The sequence below is a fragment of the Mytilus trossulus genome, chromosome 3, assembly GCF_036588685.1.
Source record: "Mytilus trossulus isolate FHL-02 chromosome 3, PNRI_Mtr1.1.1.hap1, whole genome shotgun sequence".
In the NCBI taxonomy this organism is placed as follows: Eukaryota; Metazoa; Mollusca; class Bivalvia; order Mytilida; family Mytilidae; genus Mytilus; species Mytilus trossulus.
The window spans coordinates 36902618-36930116 of NC_086375.1; the positions used below are offsets into that span (position 1 = coordinate 36902618).

A 27499-nucleotide genomic window follows, 5' to 3' on the forward strand; every position below is an offset into this window, starting at 1 on the left:
ACAAGTTTAAAATTTTGTAAGGCAAAACGTTTCCCCACATTGAGATACTTCCGTGTACAGAATTTAGTAGCTGAATAAAGCAATGTAATGGAATTTCTGTCTCATTGACATCCACCCTATATCCTCTGTTTATTTGAGATTTTATGGCATTTTAAACACTTAATATTGATCTAAATACTGTATTTTTTGTTAGTATTTATTTAAACTTCAAATGAAGGGTTAAAAATGATTCATTGAAGAATAGAAAAAAATAATCCTTTAGTGAAAAAACAAATTCACACAGACAGGATTTACATTATGACCCTAAAGTAAAATGAATCAACAAAATATCATAATTAAATCAAAGTTTTATCTTAGTTCTAAATCAATGCTGACAATGAAAGAAAAATATAACTGACTTGTTTTGACAGAAGATTACGAATTTTGAAATGAATGGAATAACTACTGGTTATAGTAAATGTTTGTTACCCTCAGAATTGAATAACTACTGGTTATAGTAAATGTTTGTTACCCTCAGAATTGAATAACTACTGGTTATAGTAAATGTTTGTTACCCTCAGAATTGAATAACTACTGGTTATAGGAAATGTTTGTTACCCTCAGAATTGAATAACTACTGGTTATAGGAAATGCTTGTTGCCCTCAGAATTGAATAACTACTGGTTATAGGAAATGTTTGTTACCCTCTGAATTGAATAACTACTAGTTATGGTAAATGCTTGTTGCCCTCAGAATTGAATAACTACTGGTTATGTAAATGCTTGTTGCCCTCAGAATTGAATAACTACTGGTTATAGTAAATGCTTGTTGCCCTCAGAATTGAATAACTACTGGTTATAGGAAATTCTTGTTGCCCTCAGAATTAAATAACTACTGGTTATAGTAAATGCTTGTTGCCCTCAGAATTGAATAACTACTGGTTATAGTAAATGCTTGTTGCCCTCAGAATTGAATAACTACTGGTTATAGGAAATGCTTGTTGCCCTCAGAATTGAATAACTACTGGTTATAGTAAATGCTTGTTGCCCTCAGAATTGAACAAATTGTTGCCATCAGAATTGAATAACTACTGGTTATAGGAAATGTTTTTGCCCTCAGAATTGAATAACTACTGGTTATAGTAAATGTTTGTTGCCCTCAGAATTGAATTACTACTGGTTATAGGAAATGTTTGTTGCCCTCAGAATTGAATAACTACTGGTTATAGGAAATGCTTGTTTCCCTCAGAATTGAATAACTACTGGTTATAGGAAATGTGTGTTGCCCTCAGATTTGAATAACTACAGGTTATAGGAAATGTTTGTTGCCCTCAGAATTGAATAACTACTGGTTAGAGTAAATGCTTGTTGCCCTCAGAATTGAATAACTACTGGTTATAGGAAATGCTTGTTGCCCTCAGAATTGAATAACTACTGGTTATAGGAAATGTTTGTTGCTCTCAGAATTGAATAACTACTGGTTATAGTAAATGCTTGTTGCCCTCAGAATTGAATAACTACTGGTTTTAGTAAATGCTTGTTGCCCTCAGAATTGAATAACTACTGGTTATAGTTATAAAATGCTTGTTGCCCTCAGAATTGAATAACTACTGGTTATAGGAAATGCTTGTTGCCCTCAGAATTGAATAACTACTGGTTATCGGAAATGTTTGTTGCCCTCAGAATTGAATAACTACTGGTTAGAGTAAATGTTTGTTGCCCTCAGAATTGAATAACTACTGGTTATAAGAAATGTGTGTTGCCCTCAGAATTGAAAAACTACTGGTTATAGCAAAACCTTGTTACCCTCAGAATTGATTTAACTACTGGTAATAGTAAATGCTTGTTGCCCTCAGAAAATTTTCTAGGAATACATGTAGCTATCATATCATCTACTTAAGGTAGAGGATAGTTGTCTTTTTGGTGAATCAATTCTTCAGATCTTTTTAATTGAGAAATGTCGTTGTATTATATGAATATAATTGTTTGATGTTTTGATTGGTTCAGACATCATTTATGAGGATACTGAGACAACAACCACAACAACATAATGTTCAAGTGCATAAGTTGTTCTTTGAAATATGAAAAATTTAAACACTACAGTACATTTTATCTATGTTTGTTTTAGGAGTTCTGAGAAAAGAAAGGAAAAGTCTAGAGATGCAGCTAGAAATCGAAGAAGTCAGGAAGCTGAGATATTTTCCCAGTTATGTAATGCCCTTCCTGTTCCAAGTAATGTCCAGGCCCAGCTGGACAAATCTTCAGTCATGAGAATTGCCATCAGTCATCTAAAATTGGCCAAAATCATAGAAAAAGCAAATGACGAAGGTAAAATGTCCTTAACTTTAAGGGTCATATTTAACATGCAGGAATTGTAGTTTACATTAAGATAAAAGAAAATGCAAAACAGGAAATTATTTACTTTATTAAAAGTACATGTAACATCAAGGTCATGAAGGTTAAAAACTGGTAATGATATTTATGTTATATAATTGGGGTCACATGTTTACATTTACGAGATTCAGACTCTTGTTACTTTCAGATTTAACAAATAGTTGAAAAGGGTTCAATTCATTTAAATTTAGAGAGGGGAAATATGCCTAAATTGCCTGATTTTGAGATCAACAGATTATTTAAAATCTTTTGGAAAAAGACATTTGTCTAAAAATCATTTACAATTTGCCCTTTCAGAATCTAATGCATTCTGGGTAATATTTTCAAAAGCGTACACCAAATCGTTGTGATTGGTTTAAAACGTTCTAAACAATGGAAATTCAACCAATGACGTATTGTTATTTTCATTTTGGGGTACGAACAATGAAATTACCCATGAATCTTTAGATTCTGAAACGGCCAATTTTACAAAGATGTTGACATGAGCCAAACTACTTTTGAGATGAGAGTGTTGCTCTTATTTCTTCTCTCTCTTTTTTTTTTTATATATTAACTCCTGGTAGAATACATGATAATATACAATTATAATACAACTATAGTTTATGGGCTATAGTGGCAAGACTTTGTCATCTTTTTTATTTTATTTATTCATTTTACATGACTTTGATTTTTTTTGGAAATTATGATCCTTTAATCTATTTCAGCCATGATGTTGTCAGTTTCTTTTTTCCTCATGAATTTGAATGTCCTTTAGGTATCTTTCACCTCTCTGATACATTTTCTGCTCTCTATTGGCAATATTGATTTAAATAATTTGTCTTTGAAAGTTAATTGCAAAAAATGATATATCTTTTATAAGCATTTGAGAAGTCATCATATTCTTCAACTATGATAAATGACATATTGATGTTCTCAAAGGTTTAATGTTTATCTTAATATAATTATCAAATATGACCATCTACCCTTCTCTAAAAATGTTTGGCTTCATAACTTTGAAGGTTCTGTGGTTAATAGATATGAAATTCCAAAGGTCATTATTTATTTTGAGAAGATGAAGCTGATACCATTTTCTCATAGAATTTGTATAAGAGAGAGATTGAGAAAATAAGATACATTTAGCGATGATGCAAGGGACATACATTGTAAATAGCCTATGGGCTTACTAGTATAGCAAGAAAAAATCAAATTGTTAAACATTTATTGGCATTTCAGAATCTGAAGGATTTTGGGAAGTTTTATTGTACCTCAAATTAAAAAAAACCACATTAACCACTGTTGGTAAAATATACATTTTTAACCAGTCACACAATTTCATAGTATGCTTTCGAAAATATTACCCAGAAGGCATAAAACCTGTAATGCTGAATTCTAAGCTAACCAATCCCTCTATAGAAAACAAAAAGTGAGCAAATCACACAAAAAAAAAAATACTCCCATGTCAAAGGCAGGTAACACATGAAATTGGGCTTGGGCAATTTAAATATCTAGAAAAATGTGGAAGACGTCATGTTTTTTGGAAGGGTCAGCATATTGCCTAAAAAATTAACTTTACTCCAATCATTTGCTAATAGGTATAAATAATTCAACAAAAGCTTATATCAATGAAATAAATTTTAATGAATTCAATATGTCAGAATGACACCAGCTTTGAAGAAATAAGATAAGACTTGTCAGTTTTTGAACTCCCAGGGAGAAAACTTATTCATAGATGCGAATAAATTATATAAATTTTATCTTTGAAGAATTCTGGTGAAAGAATTTAAAAATGAGAGAGTTTTTTTCTGACAGGCTATTTTCAAAAAAATAGAAATAATTAGAGGAAATACATTTTTTCTGACAGACTTTTTTCAAAAAATAGAAATAATTAGAGGAAAAACATTTTTTTCTGCCATACTATTTTAAAAAGATAGAAATGATTTAAGAAAAAAGGTGATATCTCCTCAAAGGTTTCTTAGATGTAGTTGAAAGATTTTCAAAACAAATAGTTTTTTGTAGAAAAGGTTATACCACTCGCAACAGTTCCTTTTTCAAAATATCTGTCTTAACTTTTTTTCTGATTTGTCTGCGTCAGTGTTATCTAGTCAAGGCTAAACTAAAAAAGATATTGAGTTTTTTTTTAGATTCTATTGATTTGTATGGGTTAACGCTAATAAACATGTAACCAAAAATAAAGAAAAGGCTAGATTTTTTTTGAATTTGAATATTTTAAAGATCTTTTATCGTACATGTTAGACTTCTTAGGTCAAAGGAAAAGGTATAATATTTGGTCACTATAAGGGCCTCTTAAAATAAAAAAAATAAAAAAATGCTTTAAATGTATAACAAATAACATCAATGGCCTTCAAATTTTCACAAGAGAGTTGCAAAAACTATGTGTGAAAGAACCAATATCAGTGTTTTGCTGTTATTAACCTTTTTGTACTGCAATATTGAATACAGCATTTTTGCACTGAAGTGGCATATAACAAACACCAATTAATCAATAAAGCAAATATAACCATTATTATAAAATCAAAACTAAACATTTTTAAGTGCCAATTCATATCATTTTATTTATTTATCAATAAAATTAAAAGTAATATAATTTGAAAGGATTGATTAGAAAATTTTACCATTTTTAAGTCTACGAAAATTATGTTCAGACAAAAAAAATTAATCCACTGTATAGATATTTTATGACTATTGCTAGAAGGCAACTGGGGTGGAAAATGATGCTTTTCCATCTGTCACTTTAATTTGCAAGGATGTTGAAAGCAACATCTAGTCACCCTGATGTTTTCAATACTTCCTTTCCGTCATTTTTGTCATCAGATAATTTCATATTTTACATTTTTTTAAGGAAGCTGGCTTGTCATGTTTTAGATTTTTTGTTAGATGTTCGGAATCCTCTGTTTTTATCCATTTGAATGCCTTGAAAAAATTTGCCTGGTGACCCTCATTTTTCTTATTGTAAATCTTGAACAGGTATGATGATAACCCATCTGTAAAAGTTGAATTAAATTTTAATTACTTTTTTGAGAACTTCAACTTGTCAATGATAAAGCTATGAAAAGTCAAGAGAGAATATTTTCCCGCCAAAATTTCAATGGCATATATCTCCAAAACAAGCATGGTGACCTATATATTTTTTTTGCTCTTTGAATTCCTTTTTAAATCACCTATCTATATAAACTATTGTTTGAAAAGTTAATTACTTTGAAACTGAGAAGCAAACTCCCTTAAATTTTGGATGAGAAAATGGCTCATTTGTGGATGATCAGATATTTTCATATTTTTTCTATTTGTTTATTTTAGATGAGAAAACTGATCATTTGTGGATGAAAGCATTAGAAGGATTTGTCATCATCTTATCAGCAGATGTTGATATCATTTTTGTATCAGAGAGTGTTGCTAAATACCTAGGCATCTCACAGGTATATAATCACTGTAAATTGACATGTCATGGTTGAACACATGCCATCTTTGAGACCCTTTATAGCTTGCTGTTTGGTGTAAGCTAAGGCTCAATTTTGAAGACCATACTTTGATCTATAATGGTTTACTTTTACAAATTGTAACTTGGATGGAGAGTTGTCTCATTGGCACTAATACCAAATCTCCTTATATCTATAGAAATATATCACTGTGTTTTATTTGGCAAAGTGAAAAAGAAATAGATTCCATCTGTATTCTTTTTAAAACTCAATTCGCAGTTTTAACAAAAAATCTACAAAGAGTTCTGATAACAAATAAGCTTCCTGGCATATATTTTCACAATTTTGTTAAACTTTAGATAATTATACCAAGGCTACTGATGCCTTCTGTACAAGATATAAAATAGAAATAAAATAATCTTTAGAATTATTAATGTTTGATTTTATGGGTCAAAGTCTGTTCAAACTCCTCTGTCAAAGTGATTTTATTTGTTAAACATCCGATTGCATTTGTAGCTTGTCGTCTGCTGAAGTTTCTTCAACCTTTTAAACTATGGATTTGTTATACTTTTAGATTGACTTAATAGGGCAGAGTTTACTAGAGTTTCTTCATCCATGTGACCATGATGAGATAGTTGATCTCTTGTCCCACAAGACCACCAACAAGAAGAAGTCATTGTTTCTTCGTATGAAGTGTACTCTCACAACTAAAGGAAGAAGTGTCAACCTTAAATCTGCTTCTTATAAGGTAATTTCGATAGCACATGCAAACAGAAGTCTTTTTTAGCCTGTTTGTCTTGTGGGACCACCAAAATTACAAATCCTGTGGTCCCAGTGATGTTTCGTGGACCTGCATTTGCAGAAATCTTTTGCAATCACTTATTTCCATTCATAGAATTGAGAATGGAAACAGGGAAAGAGTCAAAAGTAGGAAAAATCAAATCAAAGAGCAGAAAATAGCCCATGGCCATATGGCATCAACATGACCAAAGGGTCTTCAATACTGCAAAAAAATCTTGCACCCAGATGTGAGCGTCAGCTGGCCCCTATACAATGATGTATACTAATGCAGTGAAACTCCGAGCCCTTTAATTAAATCAAATTTATTTGATTTCTAGCACTAGTATTAAACTACATGAGGGAAGATACAAAACGTTTGGTTGATAGCAATGATAGAATCATGCATTTTTTTAGGGAGAATGTAAGATTGCAGGTGTAAGATTAAATTTGACATGGCAAAATTTGCAGATGAAATTCAAAAATAATATTTCTGCTATAAAGCATAGTTTTAGATTTTACAAAGAGAGATTTTTTCAGAAGTTTAGTGAATATATTTACTGGCTTTATTCTATTTCAAAATACTTTATTAACACTTAAAGTTTTTTGTCCTTTCCATTATCACCTTAACAGATGTATACGACACCACACATTGACTTATTGACCAATGTGGAGTGGACACCTGCCAATGTGTAAATAAATCTACTGGCAAAAAAGTCTTTAACCGAGATATTAGAAACAAATTAACAAGTATGGTCTTAAGCTGTGAATTTTATATATCTGATTCATAGTTTTGTATGCTGCAGTTAACATTTATAGATGTAATAACATTAATAACTGTAAACTACTTTTATATTGGTCCTATCTTGTGTACAAAACTAAATGTTAGTTATTTTAATTTGAATTTCATTCATTGGTCAATTTTTTTCCAAAAGTTTTAATTACATTCATTAAAGAATTGGTAGATTTAATTTCAACCTTGGACTATTTATCATATTTATCTCCTTCATTTGTGATTTTTTTCATACAAGTTTCTGTCCTTTCCATTTGTGAAGTTTTATTTTTGACAGTAGTTGACCACTTCATTAAAATAAATGTGTATAACATGGTTATCATGATCATAGGAATATTATGATCAGTGGCGGATCCAGAATTTTTCAGAAGTTGGGGCCCACTGACTGACCTAAGAGGGGGCCCACTCCAGTCACGCTACCCCCTAAATCCCCCCTATATCTGCCACTGATGATATCAGATGTCAGTTTTCAAGACTTTAGTATTAAGGGATAAAGCAAACATGATATTACAGAAATTGTGTATAGGTTGATGCTCTAAATATTTCAGTTTAAGTGTTGAATTTTGTTGGCTTCTTTTGATTAGTTTTATTTGATTTCTGGCACTAGTTTTAAACTACATGAGGGAAGATACAAAATGTTTGGTTGATACCAATGACAGGATCATGCATTTTTATAGGGAGAATGCAAGATTGCAGGTGTAAGATTAAATTTGACATTCATCTAAGCATAGTTCAAGATTTTTCTTTTTTTTTGTCTAAAAAGTAGGATAAGGTAGGTAGGGGAACAAAAGCTATTTTGTAAACACCTCTATAAAAACACCTGTTGGTTTAGAATGACGATTCTTTTTTCTTCAAGTTCAAGGTCAAATTCTACCCCACCCATATGTTTTTTTTACTTTAGGAAATTCCTAAAAATGAAAATATTGATTACTTTAGCAATAAGTAAATTGTCTTTTAATCTTTTTTTTCTTTGTTTGAAATTGAATAATTGAAATATCACCCACAAAGATGTCATTGATATACTATTATTTTTTTGGGGAAAAGTGTCTTTTTTCGATAACAAGTATTCATTTTCTGGTTGGCAATTTGTTTCTTATCCTTATTTTCTAGTAAATCATTTATAGTAAAATCCCTCGTAATATAATAGTATGGATTGTATTGTGACAGTAGATTGAAATATTCTGAAAAATCATAAAACACATAAATCAGACTTAAAATCATAAAACCTCAAGTAAATGAACGTGACAAAGACAACTAAAGTATGTGTAGAGTGCATAACACAATAATATTATGAAATTTTCAGCCACAAAAGGATATTAATTTTTTTTCTGGTTTAAGATTGCGTCATACTAAACGACAGCATCTGTTTTTATTATCAATTAAATTAGGAAGTTAAATAAAATTTAATCAACCTTTCGATTGGTCCAATTTTATTTATTAAATTTTAAAAAGAAAAACCAACTTTCAAAAATCACCTTTCAAAGAATTAAATGAAATGAAAGTAGAATTGATTATTTTAAACTAATGGATATATGGTGGTTATTGATTGACATTGAAGTCTGATAACCAAGGTCGTGATAATTAAAAGAGAATGATTTACCTATAGGATGCAAAGACATCCTAATGTTTCTTTTAATTTTCATTAGTAACCATGGCAACGGCGTTATGCGTAAATATGACATGTTCACATTCAGTTAATATTTAAGACTTGTTAATAACCAAGGGATGGGTAACTAATTAGGTGAAAATGTGTGATGACTTATATTTAGATGTACAATTTTAAAAGTCACAGATATGATCATTGAACTTCTTCAAATATATTATAGAGAAATTTTTGGCAAATATGGCAAAAACTTAATATTAGAATAAAATTTAGTGCGTCAATATTAGTGTCATTGAAATCACAATTAAATGATAATATTGCAACATGTAAAAGTAGAGTGGATAAGAAAATTTCAAATCTCGAGGAGGGATTGTCTGAACAGTAACAGATTCAGGGGGTGGACTGGAGGGGGGGTATCTAGGGATGAACACCTCCTGTTTTGACGATCAATGCATTTGCATGGGTACATATAGTTGATACCCTAAAATGGCTGGATCTACCCGTGCTTAAATATTTGATGTAGTAATGTTTAGGTTCATGATCTTAGCCATTCAAAATTAGGTTCAATATTGGTTTTAAGTTTACACTTTAATTGGTAGAAATGCGTTTAGGTTAAAAACCATGACGATACCACTGGGCTCGTGATCCATACAAATTTTTATTGTTAAACTTCAGACTTCTTGAGCAATCATTAGGGCTCCAAGTTGAAGTGATAGGGCATAAGCTTTGTTGATTGTGATTCTGGTTCACGATAAGTGGGCTCTGGGCTCCTGATTATTGAACTGTTGAGACAGTGATATACTCTAATATTAGTTTATCTGTTGGACATGATAACATGAAGTGTCTTTCACTAGCTACCTGATATTAAGTTTATCTATTAAGCATGTTGAATTTAGTCAAGTGTTTTCAGGTTAAGGTCTAAGAACCCTGCATATCTGATATCAATTTTATCTATTGTTGATGATACAGGGTTAAGTATACACAGATATCAAACATTAGGTTCACTGGTCGCTGAAAAATTTAGATTATAATGTTCATTGAAAAGTCATAATTGAAGGTTAATATTGGGGTAGTTTCATTGAATTGATTTTGAGAAAAAAAAGGGTTTGATATACTATGTCATTAAACTTTAAATTCAATCCGTCATCATTGCTAGTTATGTATGTGCACATTAGTTTCTTTCATTTTTTGCAACCCATGTTTAATGTAAAATTTGAGATAATGATCCTTTTCCTGTTTTATCAAAACAAATTGCTCTTCTTAGAACAAGAGAAAGCTGAAATATTTATTTATTAATTATGTGTAAATCTGATTCAGTGTCTCATATGTTTGGGCTGATCAATGCTCTCAGATATGAGATTCCTACATCGAATACTGTAAATTCAGAAATTATTGCGTGCATTTATTATTGCGATTTTTGTCATTTTAGGCTTAAATGCGATTTTAATTTTTACGATTTCGAGAAATATCTTATTAAATTCATATAAATTATTTCAAAATGCGAGTTTAAATTATTGCGTTTACAACTCAGTTGCATTTTTCGCAATAATAAAAACCTCGCATTAATTTCTGAATTTACAGTACTTAACTTTATTCTATTTTCCTTATTACTCCACTTTTTATAACTTTTCAGATATTAATTTACGAATGTCAACACATGGTTTTCATATTACCCTTGATTTTTAAGGCATTAGAAGTCAGTAGTAAAATGTAAAGATATCATCTTTAGATGTCCTTGTCAGTCTGTGGTTATGTATATATGTATTTATGTATTTCCATTAATGTCTCTTGATGACGCAGATAAATACTATTGATATACTGATAGGAAATCAGCAGAACAAATCATAATCCTCTAATTTGGTTTCCCATTACGATTTCCCAATCGTATTATCCTGAAAACATGTGCTATTAAAAATATAATGTGCACTGCTTAACCTGTATTAAATTATGCAGTGATATAAGTTATATAGTAAAACTATCAATTTAAGTGTTGTTTATAGGAATGACTGTCCTAGATTGTACTTTTATTTTTGTTGTTTTGGAAAATTTAGAAATGAGACTTTTTTTTCTCTATTAATATAGACATCTAATTTTCACTTATATAACTTTTTAAAAATAGAAAGAAAAAAAGATTCTTTTGGGGTTCTGGAGATGTCTTTTGATTATTTGTGATATTGGGTTGCTATCTAGTATACCCCACAATATTAAAAAGAAGATGTGGTATGATTGCCAATGTGAGAACTATCCACAAAAGACCAAAATGACACAAACATTAACAACTATAGGTCACCGTACAGCCTTTAACAATGAGCAAAGCCCATACCGCATAGTCAGCTATAAAAGGCCCCGATAAGACAATGTAAAACAATTCAAACAAGAAAACAAACGACTTCATTTATGTAAAAAAATGAACGAAAAACAAATATATAACACTTAAACAAACGACTACCACTGAATTACAGGCTCCTGACTTGGGACAGGCACAAAAATAAATAAATAGGCGGGGTTAAACATGTTAAGTATTTTTATTCATGTATTAAGACCAAGATATGCTGTTAAACAATAGGAAAGTGTCTATAGTATTTATTTCAAGCCTATGTCAATTTGACGTTTTGAATTAAGATAACTAAAGATATGCCTTGAGATTTGATAATTTAAGGACAAAATCTTAAAGACATTCAACAACTTTCAATCAATGGTACTGATTTTAGACTGGATTATTTACATGAGTGGGACTAGAAATATTAATGATAATTGATATCATTTCATTTTGATCATTACAATATCAAATGGATAGATAAAGGCAATGGTACCTAGAATACCCCTGTTCTATAGTCATAGAATGTTCTAAATGTCTAGCCTGAAGTCTTGCATGGCCTCTGGTGAAATGGTGTCCAGTTCAAAAACATAACAAAAATCTTAAGAAACTGTAAGTGAGTACAGAGGTTATGATTTAGGTCAAGATTGCCAACATTAACCAGTAAGGAGTACAGGAAAAGCAACACTTTAGTTTTGTACCTTTTCAATTGTCTAAAATATCTTTTTACTACAGAGGATCATATAGACATAAGACTTAGAGAAAAACAAGTTTTAAAGTACATTACCCTCTGGGTTGTAATTCAATCAATTAATATGCGTGAAAGACCTATTTTATAACCGTTAACTACCGATTAGTATATTCAAGGACTTCGATAGGATGTTATTTTATTATTTTAATCCAAAATGCAAAACGACAATAATAAGTTGTTGACGATATTACAAATTGAATGCATTATTACATAACAGACCTGCGTAAATTAAATGTTTTTGATATGCGGTGTATAGAAATACAAAACGATCTTTAAGTGCATATTCAAACTATTTCATAGTCCAATGATTCAGGAATGTATAAAAATAATATTCTCATGTTTATATAAAAAAAGAAGATGTGGCATGGTTGTCAATGAGACAGCTCTGCTCAAGAGACAGAATGACACAGAAATAAACAACTTTAGGTCACTGAAAGGCCTTCAACAATAAGCAGTGTACATACCACATTGTCATCTTTAGAAGACCCTGGAAATGACAAATGTATAACAATTCTAACAAGAAAACAAATGGCCAAATTTTATACAAAAATATGAACAAAAAACATATATATACATATACAAAGCAACAAACAACAACCACTGAATTAGGTAAAATAGGGTCCAGTTCTAAGACATAATAAAAATCTTGAAACTCCCAAGTGAGTGTAAAGGTTAATATTAAAAGTCAACATGACTGACATTGACCAACAATGAGTACAGAAAAAGAAACAATATTCTAACGATTTTATAGTCCAGTGCTTAAGGCATGCATATATACAAGTACATTAAGGACAATTCATTGCTATATAGATCAAATTATCTGATATTGTAGAATAGTAGGCACAAAAAACGGATAATAAATCTTAATGACTGAAGAAAAACTTCATGTTGTTTTGAGATAATTTGATATTTTCGTATTCAGAGTTTGCAGTATTTAAATGCATATGATATCTAGTTTACCAAGTTATAAAAAACATTTGTAGTGGTAGTATGACATGTCCTTGAATTAGATTGTTTACTTCATTCTATTTTGATAATGAAATTAATGAACATGTGTTGGAGGAGGTTAAAAGGCTTAACAACTATCATATTTTAATAAGTTGAATAATTTCATTCATTTATTTCCTCAATTATTTTTGATAAATAGGCATAAAAAATTGTTACAAATATTTCAGATGATAAAAACCTTCTGTTTATCAATACACTAATCTTGAAAATAGCATTGCCAGTATAGTAATTTTGTTTTAAGATCAACAATACTGGGTTATGATAGATATTGGACAGTGCAAAAGACACCAGCCACCGTATTCAATAGCCAAGGGTTATAATCTAGAAAGAGAGAAGGATGGATCATAATCCTCATACCCATAGCCAGACATAGGTGGGTTCAGGGGGTTCATATGAACCCCCCTCCCCTTGAAACCAAATAAGCACTGTTCAATTCAACGTTCTGTTCAAATTGTGAATGTTAAAGTCGAGTTCATGAGACCAAATAACCCCTCCTTAGAAATTCCTGGCTACGGGCCTGATCCTTAGCTAGTGGAGATGACCAATCACATACCTGAGATGACCAATCACACACCTGGCTTCTCAGAAATAAACCAAACAGACATACATACAAAGGCAAACAACACTCCATTTCAAGATAGCCTTGCTTGTTGCAGGCACAAAGTATGATGGGGTTTAACAATCCCCATTGGCTCTGAACATATTATGTAAAAATCAAACAAATGATGAAGAACTTGCAGTCCAGCTACCAACATGTAAGCCTTGCAATTCATTGCCTCAAACACATTGATCGATTGATGTTTAAGCGCCATTTCCAGCTCTATTGACTTCAATGTGGGTCAAATTTATATGTGGACAAAGCCTAAGAGAAGCACCTACCGTAGGCAAGAAAACTGACAATCCTGGTCACATTAGATATAGGAAGATGCAGTGTGAATACCAATGAGACAACTCTCCATCCAAATAACAATTTTGAAAAAAGTAAGCCATTATAGGTCAATGTACGGCCTTCAACATGGAGCCTTGGCTCACTCCAAACAACAAGCTATAAAGGGCCCCAAAATTACTAGTGTAAAACCATTTAAATGGGAAAACCAAAGGTCTAAACTATATAGATTGGAATTGAGAGTACCTGCTTCACATGGGGTTCAAACTCACAACCTCAGTGTTTGACAGGCTAGTGATACAGTATTTGGACTACTTACACTACTCTACAACTTAGGCCCCAAACCATAAAACAAAATAAGGGAATCTATATTAACTATTGACTAATACCTGTTCTGTCTACCCATGCCATGATTAATCAAGCTTGGTGGAACTAGGACATCTATTCTTTTTTTATCTACCAATGTTGCAACTCACAATAGTTTAATTATTATTTTAAACATTTTACAGTGAAACCTGACTAAACCCAAAACTTTCATAAACCAAACATGTTCCAAAAGCCTTTGGATGCCTACAGGTGCGTGAGTTTCTCGCTACTTTGATGACCCCTTGGTGGCCTTCGGCTGTTGTCTGCTCTATGGTCGGGTTGTTGTTGCTTTGACACATTCCCCATTTCCTTTCTCAATTTTATCTTTAATATCATATCAAATCATGTGTGTTGCAACCCTGATAAAACCATAAAAAATCAGTCACAAAGAGGTTTGGTTTAGACAGGCTTCACTGTATTATAAAATGTCAGTACACAGAAAATCTATGGTTTATGAATGTTTGAATTCATTTGAAATAGCCGGTCAATTATCCTCTTTGGTTAAATATGATTTCATTTCATTAATTCTTGCTTTTACCACTCTGTTTTTCAGTTTTAAGAAATGAATTTAAACAAACACTTGTAAAAGGTTTTGCCAATTAGGTATCTGAAAGATCGATTTATATCTGTTGCAGAAGCATAATGATATTTTATAATTGGAACAATAGAATAACTTCTTGTTATGTTCTGTCATCAGAATATTAATTTCAAAGGATTGAAAAAAAATTATGTTACGTCAATGTTTCAACAGAATTGAGACCAAAAAGCCTTTGTTGAATGCTATGGTAATATCATGCTACATTAAAACACAAAATTAAATGACAAGGTAGATTGAAGATGATAGAGACAGCTCTCATAGGTACTATCATCAAAGTTGATTGTAATTTCCATAAGTGTTTTTCAAGGAATATTTAATTACATGTAATACATGCAGTATTTGTATAGAGTCATAAAATATGAACAGTTATGGTTATTGTTTTAGAAACAGAAGGAAAAGCAAGAGATCTTTTTGTATACTTTTTAGCAAGAACCAATTTAATTTTCTGGTTTTATTTTGAATTGCAAGCTTTGTCTTTATTAGTTTTAGAAATTGATATTTTTATGACATAAACCACTACGAGGGCTATAAAAATAAACTTCAACATTTCACCTATATATATATTCCTTTGATAGAAGCACGATACTAAAATTGTATTCTAAATATACCCAATAAATTTATTTATACAAGAGTATTTCTATATTAAAATGGCTGATGACAAGACATATAGATATAAGAAGATGTGGTATGAGCTTCAAAGGGACAACTATTGATCCAAGTCACAATTTGTAAAAAGTAAACCAATATATACGACTTTATACGTCAAAGTAAAGCTTTCAACACAATGCCTTGGCTAACACCAAACAGCAAGCTATAAAGGACCCCAAAAATTACTAGTGTGAAACAACATGTATTCAAACAAGAAGACCAACAGTCTAATCTATATAAAAAACTAGAAACAAGCAACATTAATGAACCACATCAACAAATGACTACCACTGAACAACAGGTTCTTGACTTAGGACAGATGCAAAGAAATGCAGGGGGTTTAAATATTTTAACAGGTGCCAACCCTCACCCTAACCTGAAACAGTAGTATAACATCACAACATAGAAAAGTGAACAAATTAGTTAAGAAGAACTTGATTTTATTTCTAAAGAAGAATCTCCATAAGCATTTAAGTGGCCTTGATTGCTCGCATTAGTCTATGTACAGTGATCACTAGTCTACACTGAGGGTGTGAGTTTGAATCCCACTTGTTGCAATGTGCATTTGAATCCCATCTGACTTTACTGAGATAGCCAGTATTCTTGCTATATGTGTCTCCATGTATTCTGTCTTTCTCTTCCTGTAACAACTGGCTTTAAGATAGTCAAGAGTGCTAAAAGTGGCATTAAACACCAGCAACCAATAACAAACATTTAATCATCAATCCAGTATGACAAAAATTCCTTGGAACTATCCTGTCTAAAAATTTATTTGTTTATTTCAGGTAATCAGATTGTCTGGTGAGTTCAAAGAATTTGAGATGGAAGAAACTAGTGACGAGAATAAGGAGAACAATTCACAGCAGTACTACATTGCTGTTGGAGAGCCGATTCCACACCCATCTGACATAGAGATTCCGCTGGACGGCAATACCTTCCTGTCTAAACATAACATGGATATGACATTCACATACTGTGATGAAAGGTATTATACAAGAAATTGTGATGTTGTGTAAAGAAAAAATAAGGAGATGTGGTATGATTACCAATGAGACAACTATCCACCAAAGTTGAGACTGTTCAAATGAAGTGGATGCAAGCAATTAAAGGCTATTGTTATGCTTGTGTCTTAAATGCAAATCAGTGATTTGTTGTTAAAAAAATAGATCTTATTAATGCCATTGAAAAAATTGCTGAAGGAAAATTGCCTACAGTAATTATGAAAAGATTTTTATAATTGCAAACCTGATACAGTCATTTTTTTTTTTTGCATTAATGAAAATGTTACAATAGTTTATGAATATACAAGACACCATATTTATCCCAACTGAAAATAAGTTGATTCTTTCAAAAATCACCAAAACATATATCAGCAATCTTTGTTCCCCAAATTGAACTGATAAATGTTTTACAGTGGTTATAAAGGTGTGTTGAATATTTCAGGCAATTTTCATGTCCAAATGATTGCCTAATGTTATTTATTTTATTCAGAATTGAGAAATTGATTGGTTATGACAGTGAAAGTTTAGAGAAGGAATCTATTTATAACTACCACCATGCCTTAGACTCTGAGAACTTGGAGAAATGTTACAAACAATGTAAGTGGATATTAATAATATAGTTGTTATCAACCAAACGGATTTATAATTTAATCGCTAAAAGATTTGATTATTATATTATTAAAACTTTTTTCAAGCAATGAGTATAATCTTTTTGTCATGCATTAAATCATAGCTTTCTGTAGTTTTTAAGAGCCTTTAACTGTTGCCAAAAAAAACCATTTCAAATGACGCCTTTTAAGTATTGTTGTTGGTTTCTTAAATTTCTCATCGCATATGAATATAATAAGATGTTAGGGTGATTGTCAGTGTGTAAACTGCTGAACATTGCAACAAACTAAAGACATTTAGAGATTAACATATTCAATAATTTTTACAGCTTTCTATACATGTTGAGCTCTAAATGATACAGACTATATTAAATCTAAAATTGTGAATACATTTTACAGACTATAAAAATGAATGTCATCTGACATCATTAGAAAACCATTTGAACATGGAATTCCCTAAGGACAAAAAAGTCAAATGTAACCACAGACCATGTATCTGCAAGTTGTGTATATTTTGAGTTAAATTTAGGTAACAGGAGTTTATTGTTCAAATCTCATGAATTGATTTGGTAACACATAAAAAGATGAGGGAATCTTATAACACCCAAAAGTTACTGTATAGGGGGTTATTTTGACAGGGAGTAAATTTTCTCTTATTTTTGCTGATAACAAAATCAGGAAAATAAATTCCGCTAATTTAAAAGTGCACATGCAATGGTACTGATAAAAGTTTTGAAATCCGCCAAAACAATAACTGCTTAACTACTTTGAATGCCTTATTTAATGAAAATCATGACATTTTACACCCCCAAAAACAACCTGCTATACGGTAAAAGATTCATAATTTAGACAGGGTAAGCATCCTCGGCTATGCATGCATTACTGGCATACAAATCAAAAATGTTGAAATTGAGAAAGAAACCTTGTTTTATAAATTAGAAGTAAATGTAAAGACTGGTCTATCAAAAAATAGAATAATATGTCTGAGTAAGATGACACATACATTACTAGGGCCAGCTACTTTGTGAGCTTGCAGACTCAGCAGGCATGGTACCAGTATGTTTATGTTAATATTTATTCATCCAGAATATGTATCTTCTATTTGTCTTTATACTTGGCATCTTTCAAAGAATTATTTACTTGCATTTATTTTAATGAATTTCTTTTTATTTGACAGTGTTCTCCAAAGGACAGGTTATGACTGAACGCTACAGATTTTTAGCCAGGAATGGAGGCTATGTGTGGGTGATCACCCAGGCAACCATCATATACAACAATCGTACACACAGACCAGAAAGTGTTGTGTGTGTTCACTATGTACTTAGGTAAGGTGCACATGATAAAAAATGTTCTAAAAGAGTCACATGTTTTCAAAAGATTTTGATAGTCCATAAATATAGACACCTAATTTTCTTTCTTTTATTAAAATGTCTATTAGACCAATAGTAATGTAACTTTTTTGGGGCAAAGGAATCAGCTTATGTATTTATTCATATGTTTTACTCTATCAAAATAATGTATACAAAATATTTACCGATTTAAGATAAAATGTTAATTTGAAGAAGAAAAAAAACATGTTTCTAAACCAAAATACATATATAAAACACAAGAGTTTAAAACAAAAGAAAAAAACCCAGATACAAACAGAAATGGGAGAACAGTATACTAGTAACGATATCAAGCTAATGATATTGAAGTATAAAAGTAGCATATGTCTGTCATGCCACAATAGACCACTTTCTAGTTCATCCTTCACCGGAAAAAACTCGTCAATTATACGCGCCTTTATCACCGTCATCTGTGCGTTTAGTGGCGTCGTCACTTCCCTACAATGTTGAGCGAGTGGTTGGAAAATTATAATTCTATATTGTACGAATTATTCGGCAAATTGAATTCTGAAAATAGACAATCACCACTGCTGTCACTAGGGAATTGTCAGTAAGTACCTACAGAGCAACCATTATTTCTAGTTTATCCTGCACAAAGACGATCACTAAGACGCTTGATGAACGTAAATAGTGCAGGGATACAGGCGAGCCCCTCTATCTGGTAAATGACGTCATAAAGGCGTGCATAATTGACGAGTTTTTGCCGGTGACGGATGAACTCGAAAGTGGTCTATTGGATGCTCAATTTATAAAGTTTGAATGCCATATACATTTAAAAGCAAAAAGTTTCTGTTAATAAAGAATAAGAGACAAGGAAACTATATTTGCCTCTGGAGTCAATCAGTCAGTAATCAACCAATTCATGCAATAGGTCTTTTACTGTATGCAAATATTCATTACTGCAATTTGTTGTCTTTTTTGTAGTGGTGTTGAAGAGAAGAATTTGATTCTGGCTGGGTTCCAGAAAGAAATCAAAGAAGACAGTATGTTGAAGTTTTTCAAACCAAGCACTGAGGATGTCTTCCAACCTAAATCAGAAATCAACCAAGAAGAAATGGATATGTACATGGCTCCTGGCATGACTAACAGTAAATATATGTTCAAAAATATTAGAATCAAAATATTGACATTTGAGGCTTATTTATTATGATGATTCAATGCCTCTGTAAAAGGATAATGTATAATAAGGAAAAAATTCCAAGGTTCAAAGAAAACTCAAAACGGAAAGTCCCTTATGATATCAATTGGAAAAATCAAAAGCTCAAACATTTCAAACAAGTGGATAACCGGCCTGGATAACAGTTATCTTACTTCTGCCTTAGAACAGCTATTTCCTTATGTAGAAAATGGTGGCTTGGTTTTATAGCCAGCTAAACCTTTTACCATTTCATTGTTTGTTCCTAGTATCTTTATACAATGTACAACATTTGGAGGTGCAGGCCTCAAACTTAGAGCTAACATTTTGTCTTTCTGGTTATATTTTGTTGTATGATTGACATATCCTCTAAAAGATTCTTTTATTTAAAAAAAAATCTGTTGTTTTGACTCTTACAAAGGAACAATGTACTTTTACTTTCCGCTATTAAAACTCTCTTGACAATTTTTTTTTAATCTCAAGTTTTTATTTCTGGAAAACAGATAGAACTAAGGATTAATGAGCTCAGACATTGATGAAGTAGAATAAAACAAAAACTGTAAAACTTATAATCATCACAATAGAGTTTTATATGAAAATTAGTCTATGCTTTGTTTTAGCTGGTACAGGTAACAATGTTATTTCTGTTTTATAGGTATGATGGCAGATACAGCCATTGACCTTACTCACCTGGCACCTAATGCTGGAGATGCTTGTATACCACTTGCACTGCCTTTCGTCGCTTCTCCAGGTGAGCAATGAAGTTTATTTATTGAAGAAACTGTTGAAGTTTATTTATTGAAGAAACTGTTCAAATAAAGTGGATTTTATGAACTTAATAACCAGTACCTTGCATACTGTGGATTTATTTATTTTCATGGGTACCAATTTTTGTGGTTTGAGGAAAACTTACATATTCATGGATATTTAATTTCATGGTTTTGGCAAAGTCATGCACTGTTTTCTTTAGAAAACTTGTAATTGGTTGAACATTTGAATTCATGGATCTCCTGTACCCACGAAATCCACGAAAATTGGTATCCAACAAATATTAATGAATCCACAGTATTATGGCTTGTTTAATATATATATGTCTCCCTTTAACAACAGACATGGTTAAAGGGAATGTGAAAAATGTTCTGTTTAAAATGCTACTCTGATATACACCCTGATAGGTCAAAGTTATGTTTTTCTTGAGTTTTCTTTTAAAAATTAGCAAATAGGCGGTCTATACAGTTAAATTTAAATTAGCATAAAAGTTCATCTGTAATACTACATGTACTTTGATTTAGACACTTGCTGAGGGCGGGAAATTTGTGTCAAAATTCTGGATCTAGTTTCAAAAACATTTCCTGTAAAATATGCAGAAAATGGAAACCCCATATTATACTGTATTCAGATGTTTAATTCAATTATGTAATAGAAAATAGGAAATGATTCTAAGATAATATTTCTCAAAATGAATTTACATTATAATAGTAAGGCATTGAATTTTAATAAGATTTTTAACTTCAAGAGGATAATTATTTGCATTAATAATCATCATTTGATATTAATATAAAATAGAATTTTTTAAAAACACATTTCAGCATTTGATAGTTGATTTTTTTTAAATTCAAATTATGAAATATATATAGGTTCATTTAGTATGATTATACATTGAAAAAAAAAAAAAAATCCTTAAAAAAGATAGAAGAATTTGTATTTAATCTGTCTTCTCTTATATCAGTAACAATATGGTTATTGAAATAAGAAATATTGAGTTTTACATATATTTTGAGATCTCCTGCATTAAATTATTTGGAGCTAACACTGGTTATTTCCCCTTTGGAACTGAACAACTGTAAGGGAGATAATATTTTGTTTTGTCGTTTTCATCAGTTCCATTTATAGTTTTATCACCCACTATTACGCTATTTATTACCCACTATCTGCAATGTTTTAAAATTGAGCGGATGCTGGGTAATAAGTTTTATCAGGGATTTCTTTGGAAGAGGTTAACCAGGAATTTAGATTCTGATGAAAACATAAATTTTCTTTTGGCTAATCTGAAATCAGCAAATCTAAGAATTCAAATATTCAAGAAAATACAATTTTTCCTGATTCCATAAAATCAAGATATCATATTACCAACTTAACTTATTTTGTATGTTGCATTTATTTTCCAGAGATAACAACAGATGAGAATGTCAAGAAAGCTGAGGATCTCTTTCCAAGCTTTAAGAAAGAGCCTGATAGCTTCATTGCTTGTCGTGGTCAAGACAAATCAAAGAGTACTGGTACAACTCCAGTGATGTCACCAGGAGTAAGTAATATAGTTTAAAGATTGAAAAGGGGTGAACAGTTTAACAACTGATCATAACAAATCAAACCAAAAAGGATGATAAAAAACACAGGTGGTGCTTTTCCAGCAGTGGCCAAGGTGTCAACAATTGTTAAATTTCTACCTTTATTACATGTACTTAAAAGCCTGTTTAATAGGAACTTCTTCTGATACATTGATGATATTTTCTATAAAGTTGCAATACTAAAAACTTTTGAATACTTTTTTAAGGACAAGTATGCCAAAACTGAAGGCCATAGAAGTTATACACATGAAAATATTCTTAATCTTGACATTTTTAATTTCAGCAGCCCAGTCCTCCAACACCAGAGGATTATTTGACACCTTTCGACCCCAATGACATGGACTTTATGAACACTTTCTTCACTGATGCACTACCAAGTAACAATAATGATACTTTGGAGGTAAGTAATATTATATTTTTTCTAATTCTTGGTCAAGAAACCCATTCTGGACCCATTGTATAATTTTTTTTAATCAATTGATTATCTCAGAATATGATTGAGTGAGTTTAACAGTCATAACCTTTATAAGCTCTTCAGATGAAACTAAATATGCTAACAGGTGTTGAAATTTACAACTTTGTGGAAAATGGAAGGCAGACAAAGGTTTTTTTGATTATCAAAAATGATGCCAGTGGAATATATTCCACAGTTACTTTAAGTAAGAATCTTTACATAATTGTCAGCTGTTTGAAAACATTGTGTATATCAATACAGAAATTTCACACATATTGATATAGACAAAAAACATTTGAATTTTGAAATGCAACACGAGTTATCTCCTATTTGTTTCTTAATCAATTGCAGTTAATTTAATACTTACTTCAGTGTTTCTATATGTGAAAACTATATACAATTAAAAAATGGAAAAGTCACCTTAAAAATTAAAATCACTCTCATGTTATTTTAAATACAAGAATTTGTAAAACAATAATTTTTGTCAGGATAACAACATCTTGAGATTTTTATTAGGAAATGTACTAGAAAAAAATAGAATGTTGTACTATACGGAAAACAAAATATTACACATATTAGGGATTGGAATAAAGAACAATATTTTTATTTCCACAGGAATTAAGCATGAGAGCTCCCTATATATCTATGAATGCAGAAAACGACTTCCAACTTTACCCGCCTACAAGTGAAGAGTTACTTGGTTTAAACAAAGATTTCAATCCTATGTAAGTTGGAAAGATTGTTGCAAATAACATGCAACAAAACATATATATGATGGAGCTTGTTTGTAATATTGTGAATATTAATTACATGCAAAGAAATAACAATAATAAAATTGAGAATTGACATGGGGAATGTGTCAAAGAGACAACAACCTGACCAAAGAATAGACAACAGCTGAAGGCCACCCATGGATCTTCAATGTAGCACCTGCACCCTGAGCATGCTTCAGCTGTCCACTAGACAAAAATGTATACTAGTTCAGTGTTAATGGACTTCATATTTAACTTTGAAATATTCACAAGAAACTAAAATTAAAAATCATACTAGACTAACAAAGGCCAAACTTCCGGACTTGGGAAAACTCCCTTTCTAACTGTGTTGTAATAACAACCATACTGTAGCCACATTTCATGATAACTTTTGTTGTCTTGAGCTGTTGTGTGCATCAACAAAAATATAATTTGTTAATCTGCAATGACTGGTAAAAAGATGGACAGAATTCAACCCAAGTTGTACATATTCTTCAACAAATTAATATTACAATTTTTTTAATTTTTCAATAAAATTGAGAATGGATATGAGGAATGTGTCAAAGAGACAACAACTAGACCAAAGAGCAGAAAACAACCGAAGGTCACCAACAGGTCTTCAATGCAGCAGGAAAATCCTGCACCGGGAGGGGTGCTTCAACTGGCCTCTAAAATGAAATGTATAGTAGTTCAGTGATAATGGACGTCATACTAAACTACAAAATATATAAAAGAAACTAAAACCAGAAATCCTACAAGACTAACGCACATCAGAGTCTCCTGACTTGGGACAGGTACAAAAATGTGGCGGTGTTAAACATGTTTTTTGGAGATCTCAACCCATCCCCTATACCTATAGCCAATGTAAAACATAAACCACACAACAATACAAACAGTAAAACTCAGTTTACATCTAAAATTTCTCCTTCAGGTTCTATGAAAGAACAGAATCAGTGTTTATACCGAAGGAGAAGATATTCCCAGATCCACCAAAGGAGACTTCTCCAAGCCTCAGAGACTTATTGGAAGCCCAAAATGCTCTCTCCAGTATAGAGAGGCCACAGGATAAACAGATCCTTTCAATGAAGAGACCATTGGACAAGAGCAGTCTTGAGAAGGGACCACCTGCAAAGATGTTTAAGAGAGAAACTGGACAACACACAAGTCCAAAAGGCAAGTTTTTATTTAACAAAAAATACATTAGAAGGATAACAGAAATGATTAAAAATATTAGGCAGCACAACAGACTGCACTCAGCATCTAACAATCAATAATTACCTTTTCTGAAGAAGAAAAACCACCCCAGGTAGTACACATAATAGGTAACAAAAACAAGATGGTGTCATACCCTCTAGGCAAAGGTCCCAGAAATTTTGCAACAGGATTTTAGTCTGTTTTTGTGAGCTACACATTTCAACTACAATTTAAATTAAAGCAAATAATTTGAAAAAAAATGTAGTCCTCTATTGAATCTGCAGTTGTACTTTTTTTATTGAATTTTCCTTATATTTTTGTCTGTAGGAAATGTTGGATTTGAAGTACCTTTTCTTTCATTTGCACACAGGTCATCTTATTTGTGCCTATATGTTTAAGTGAAGTGACAAACCATATAAAGCATATCACTTTCTTTTCAATTTTTTTCTCAATAGTCTCTGCCCTGATTTCATGTGTTATTATGTTGTATTTTTTAGCCAAGTCCAGTTTTGACAGTGTACTCCTCAACCTGTTGTTGACAGGGGAGGACAAACAGTATGGTTACACAACTAAAGATCTGAAGTCACCTAAAGTTCCAAAGGTAAAAAATATCTTAATTGCATCAATGTCAATTCTATACAAGACATTTTTACTTACATATTTAAGAATATAAAACCTATTTGACACGTGTCTGGCATACAAAATTATAAGCTGGTATTTATTATGAGTTTTTATTTTTATGAGCCATTTATTAATGTGACGAAGGGACTAGAAAAGAATGTGAAAAATAAGTTATTGAGTATATGGTCACTCTTACATAATACATCAATAAAGTAATTCATTGCGAGGTTTGCTAGAATGGTCTGAACAAAGAGACAAAGTATAGGTTTGCTAGAATGGATTATTGGTCTGAACAAAGAGACAAAGTATAACAGCATAAACTCATTGCTTAACTATAGGAATGGTTTAACAATATGGAATACCATGGTTCCAAAACTAAATGTCATATAAAACCAAAATTAAAACAGTTGAATAATTATATAATAAAAAATTACCCTATAAACTATAATATTTTTAGAATGGTCAGTTATAAATCATGTCAGTAAGAAGTACTGACTACTGAGCTGATAATACAAATCGGGGACTAAGATGTGACGTACTGTTTTGGCTTTGATTTATGATCATAGTTTTAAAAAATATTTGCTCTAGCTTAACAAAGGATATGCATGAAATAATTTCCACTTGAAGTTAAGCAAGCAACAATCAATTAAACATTTTAAATAACAATTGTTGTACATCTATCAAACCCTTTTTGTTGTTATCAGGTGACCATAGCCCAGCCAAGAGCAGCTCCAAACATATCACAGCCACAGCGGACTATTCTCCCAGGAAAGGACCTCTGGTATACTCTCAAGATGATGACCCCAGACGTCTCAATGTAAAAACTTGACTCAAATGAAAGCTTGATAGTGTGTGTAGTCATCTATATATTCCATTTGTAGTAACTCTATGATGACATATATCTTATATTGTAAGGTGACATATATTGTATATTGTATGACGACATATATTGTATGATGACATATATACTGTATGACAATGTATGATGACATTAAATAGGGCAATGCCGTATTTCATCATCATTCTTTCGGAATTTGCTTCATAGCTATGGTACGTGTAACATAAGTTTAAGACCCAAGTGCAATTATGGTTGGTACTTTTAAAAAAGAAAAAATCAGTTTGAATTGTGCAAACGAGAGGTTTGACGCAAATTATTAAGCGTTGGTAAATAGGAAATTTCGCTTTCATGTAAATAAAAGATCAAAGCCATGGAAACAGGGTACAGGATAAGAACAGTGTTGTTGAATTGACTTTTGACAAATAGATATTTATGGAATAGCCTTTATTTACTCATTTTCAATTCTTGGTGGTGTATTTCTTTTATTTCTATTCCTGTCGCCCTGTGCAAAAAAAAGAGAGGATAAGTTTTCACAAAAACCTGTTTTGCAGATCATTTGTATAAAATCACAGGCTGTCAAATCTAAGGAGCGTCAACATATGCTTTTCATAAAACATGTATCACAAGAGATTAGAAATTTTTCATGAACACTTGGAAAAATACAGAAGAAATAATTTGTTTGTTAAATTTGCTGTGATGTTTTTTTTTCCATGGCACTTCAGTCACATTTGTTAAATTTGTTGAATTTTTGTATCAATATTAATTTGTATAACTTAAAAATTTTAACACTAGATCTAGAATACATTGTTTGAGATATTTTATTAGAATAAACTATCATGTTTTAACTCATTCTGACCAGCGTCAGAAGTTTTTTTAGCATTTCGAAGTTAGTTTCTTTCCCCTTCATCTATTATGTCCATTATTATTTATTGCAATTTTTTTTTTCTAATGCCTGTTTGCTTCTCATTAAACAAGTTTGAAAATCGGCCATCATGTTATTAATGTACATATAAATGTATATAGAATAAACTAAGAAAAAAAACAATAAAAAAAGGTTAAGATATACAAAAAATCCAAAAATTTGTAACAAAAAAAATCCAAAAAAAATTAAAAAGTAGAAAAAAAAACATAAAAAATATGGCGCCATTTTCATCTTGTTATTGCATATCATCTTTTTATTCATTGAGCATGTACACTTTTTTCATTTCAAATTATTAGCTAAGCTTGCTTATAATGAAGGTTTTATTCTCTTAAAGATAAAAAATAAATAAAAAATCTTGATATTTTTTCTTTCTATGTTGTTGTAAATATAAAGAGTCTGGCATTTCTTTTATTTGTTATTTCAATCTGTTTTAATTTAAGGGTTGAATATGTTGCACCTTAATTTTGTCATTTGTGACTCTTTTTCACAAAAAATCTTGCGACAAAAACATTATTGTAAATTGAACTGAAATTTTTATTGCTTACATTTTCCTTGAATTAATTTTTGCGAAATTTATCTCTGAACCATATTGGATCTTTAAACATATTGAAAATCAGTGTAGTAAGATAAAATATGTAGAAATGATGAAAATGTTCTGACAAATCAACTTATTTCTATTTCAAATGTTTAATGAATAGATTTGAAT

General features: G+C 31.2%; 1 protein-coding gene across 1 annotated transcript in view; it reads left to right on the top strand.

Moving 5' to 3' along the window:
• LOC134711376 (hypoxia-inducible factor 1-alpha-like) overlaps positions 1-26924 on the top strand; it is a 45802-nt gene extending 18878 nt beyond the window's left edge. The window contains exons 2-15 of the mRNA XM_063571934.1: positions 2107-2306; positions 5667-5785; positions 6360-6533; positions 16318-16517; positions 17024-17130; positions 18319-18466; positions 19454-19617; positions 20320-20415; positions 21833-21969; positions 22296-22412; positions 23082-23191; positions 24150-24391; positions 24910-25013; positions 25738-26924. Coding sequence (XP_063428004.1) covers positions 2107-2306; positions 5667-5785; positions 6360-6533; positions 16318-16517; positions 17024-17130; positions 18319-18466; positions 19454-19617; positions 20320-20415; positions 21833-21969; positions 22296-22412; positions 23082-23191; positions 24150-24391; positions 24910-25013; positions 25738-25854 — 2035 coding nt within the window. The 3' untranslated portion in view covers positions 25855-26924. The remainder of the gene's footprint in view (positions 1-2106; positions 2307-5666; positions 5786-6359; positions 6534-16317; positions 16518-17023; positions 17131-18318; positions 18467-19453; positions 19618-20319; positions 20416-21832; positions 21970-22295; positions 22413-23081; positions 23192-24149; positions 24392-24909; positions 25014-25737) is intronic.
• The last annotated feature ends 575 nt before the right edge of the window (positions 26925-27499 follow it).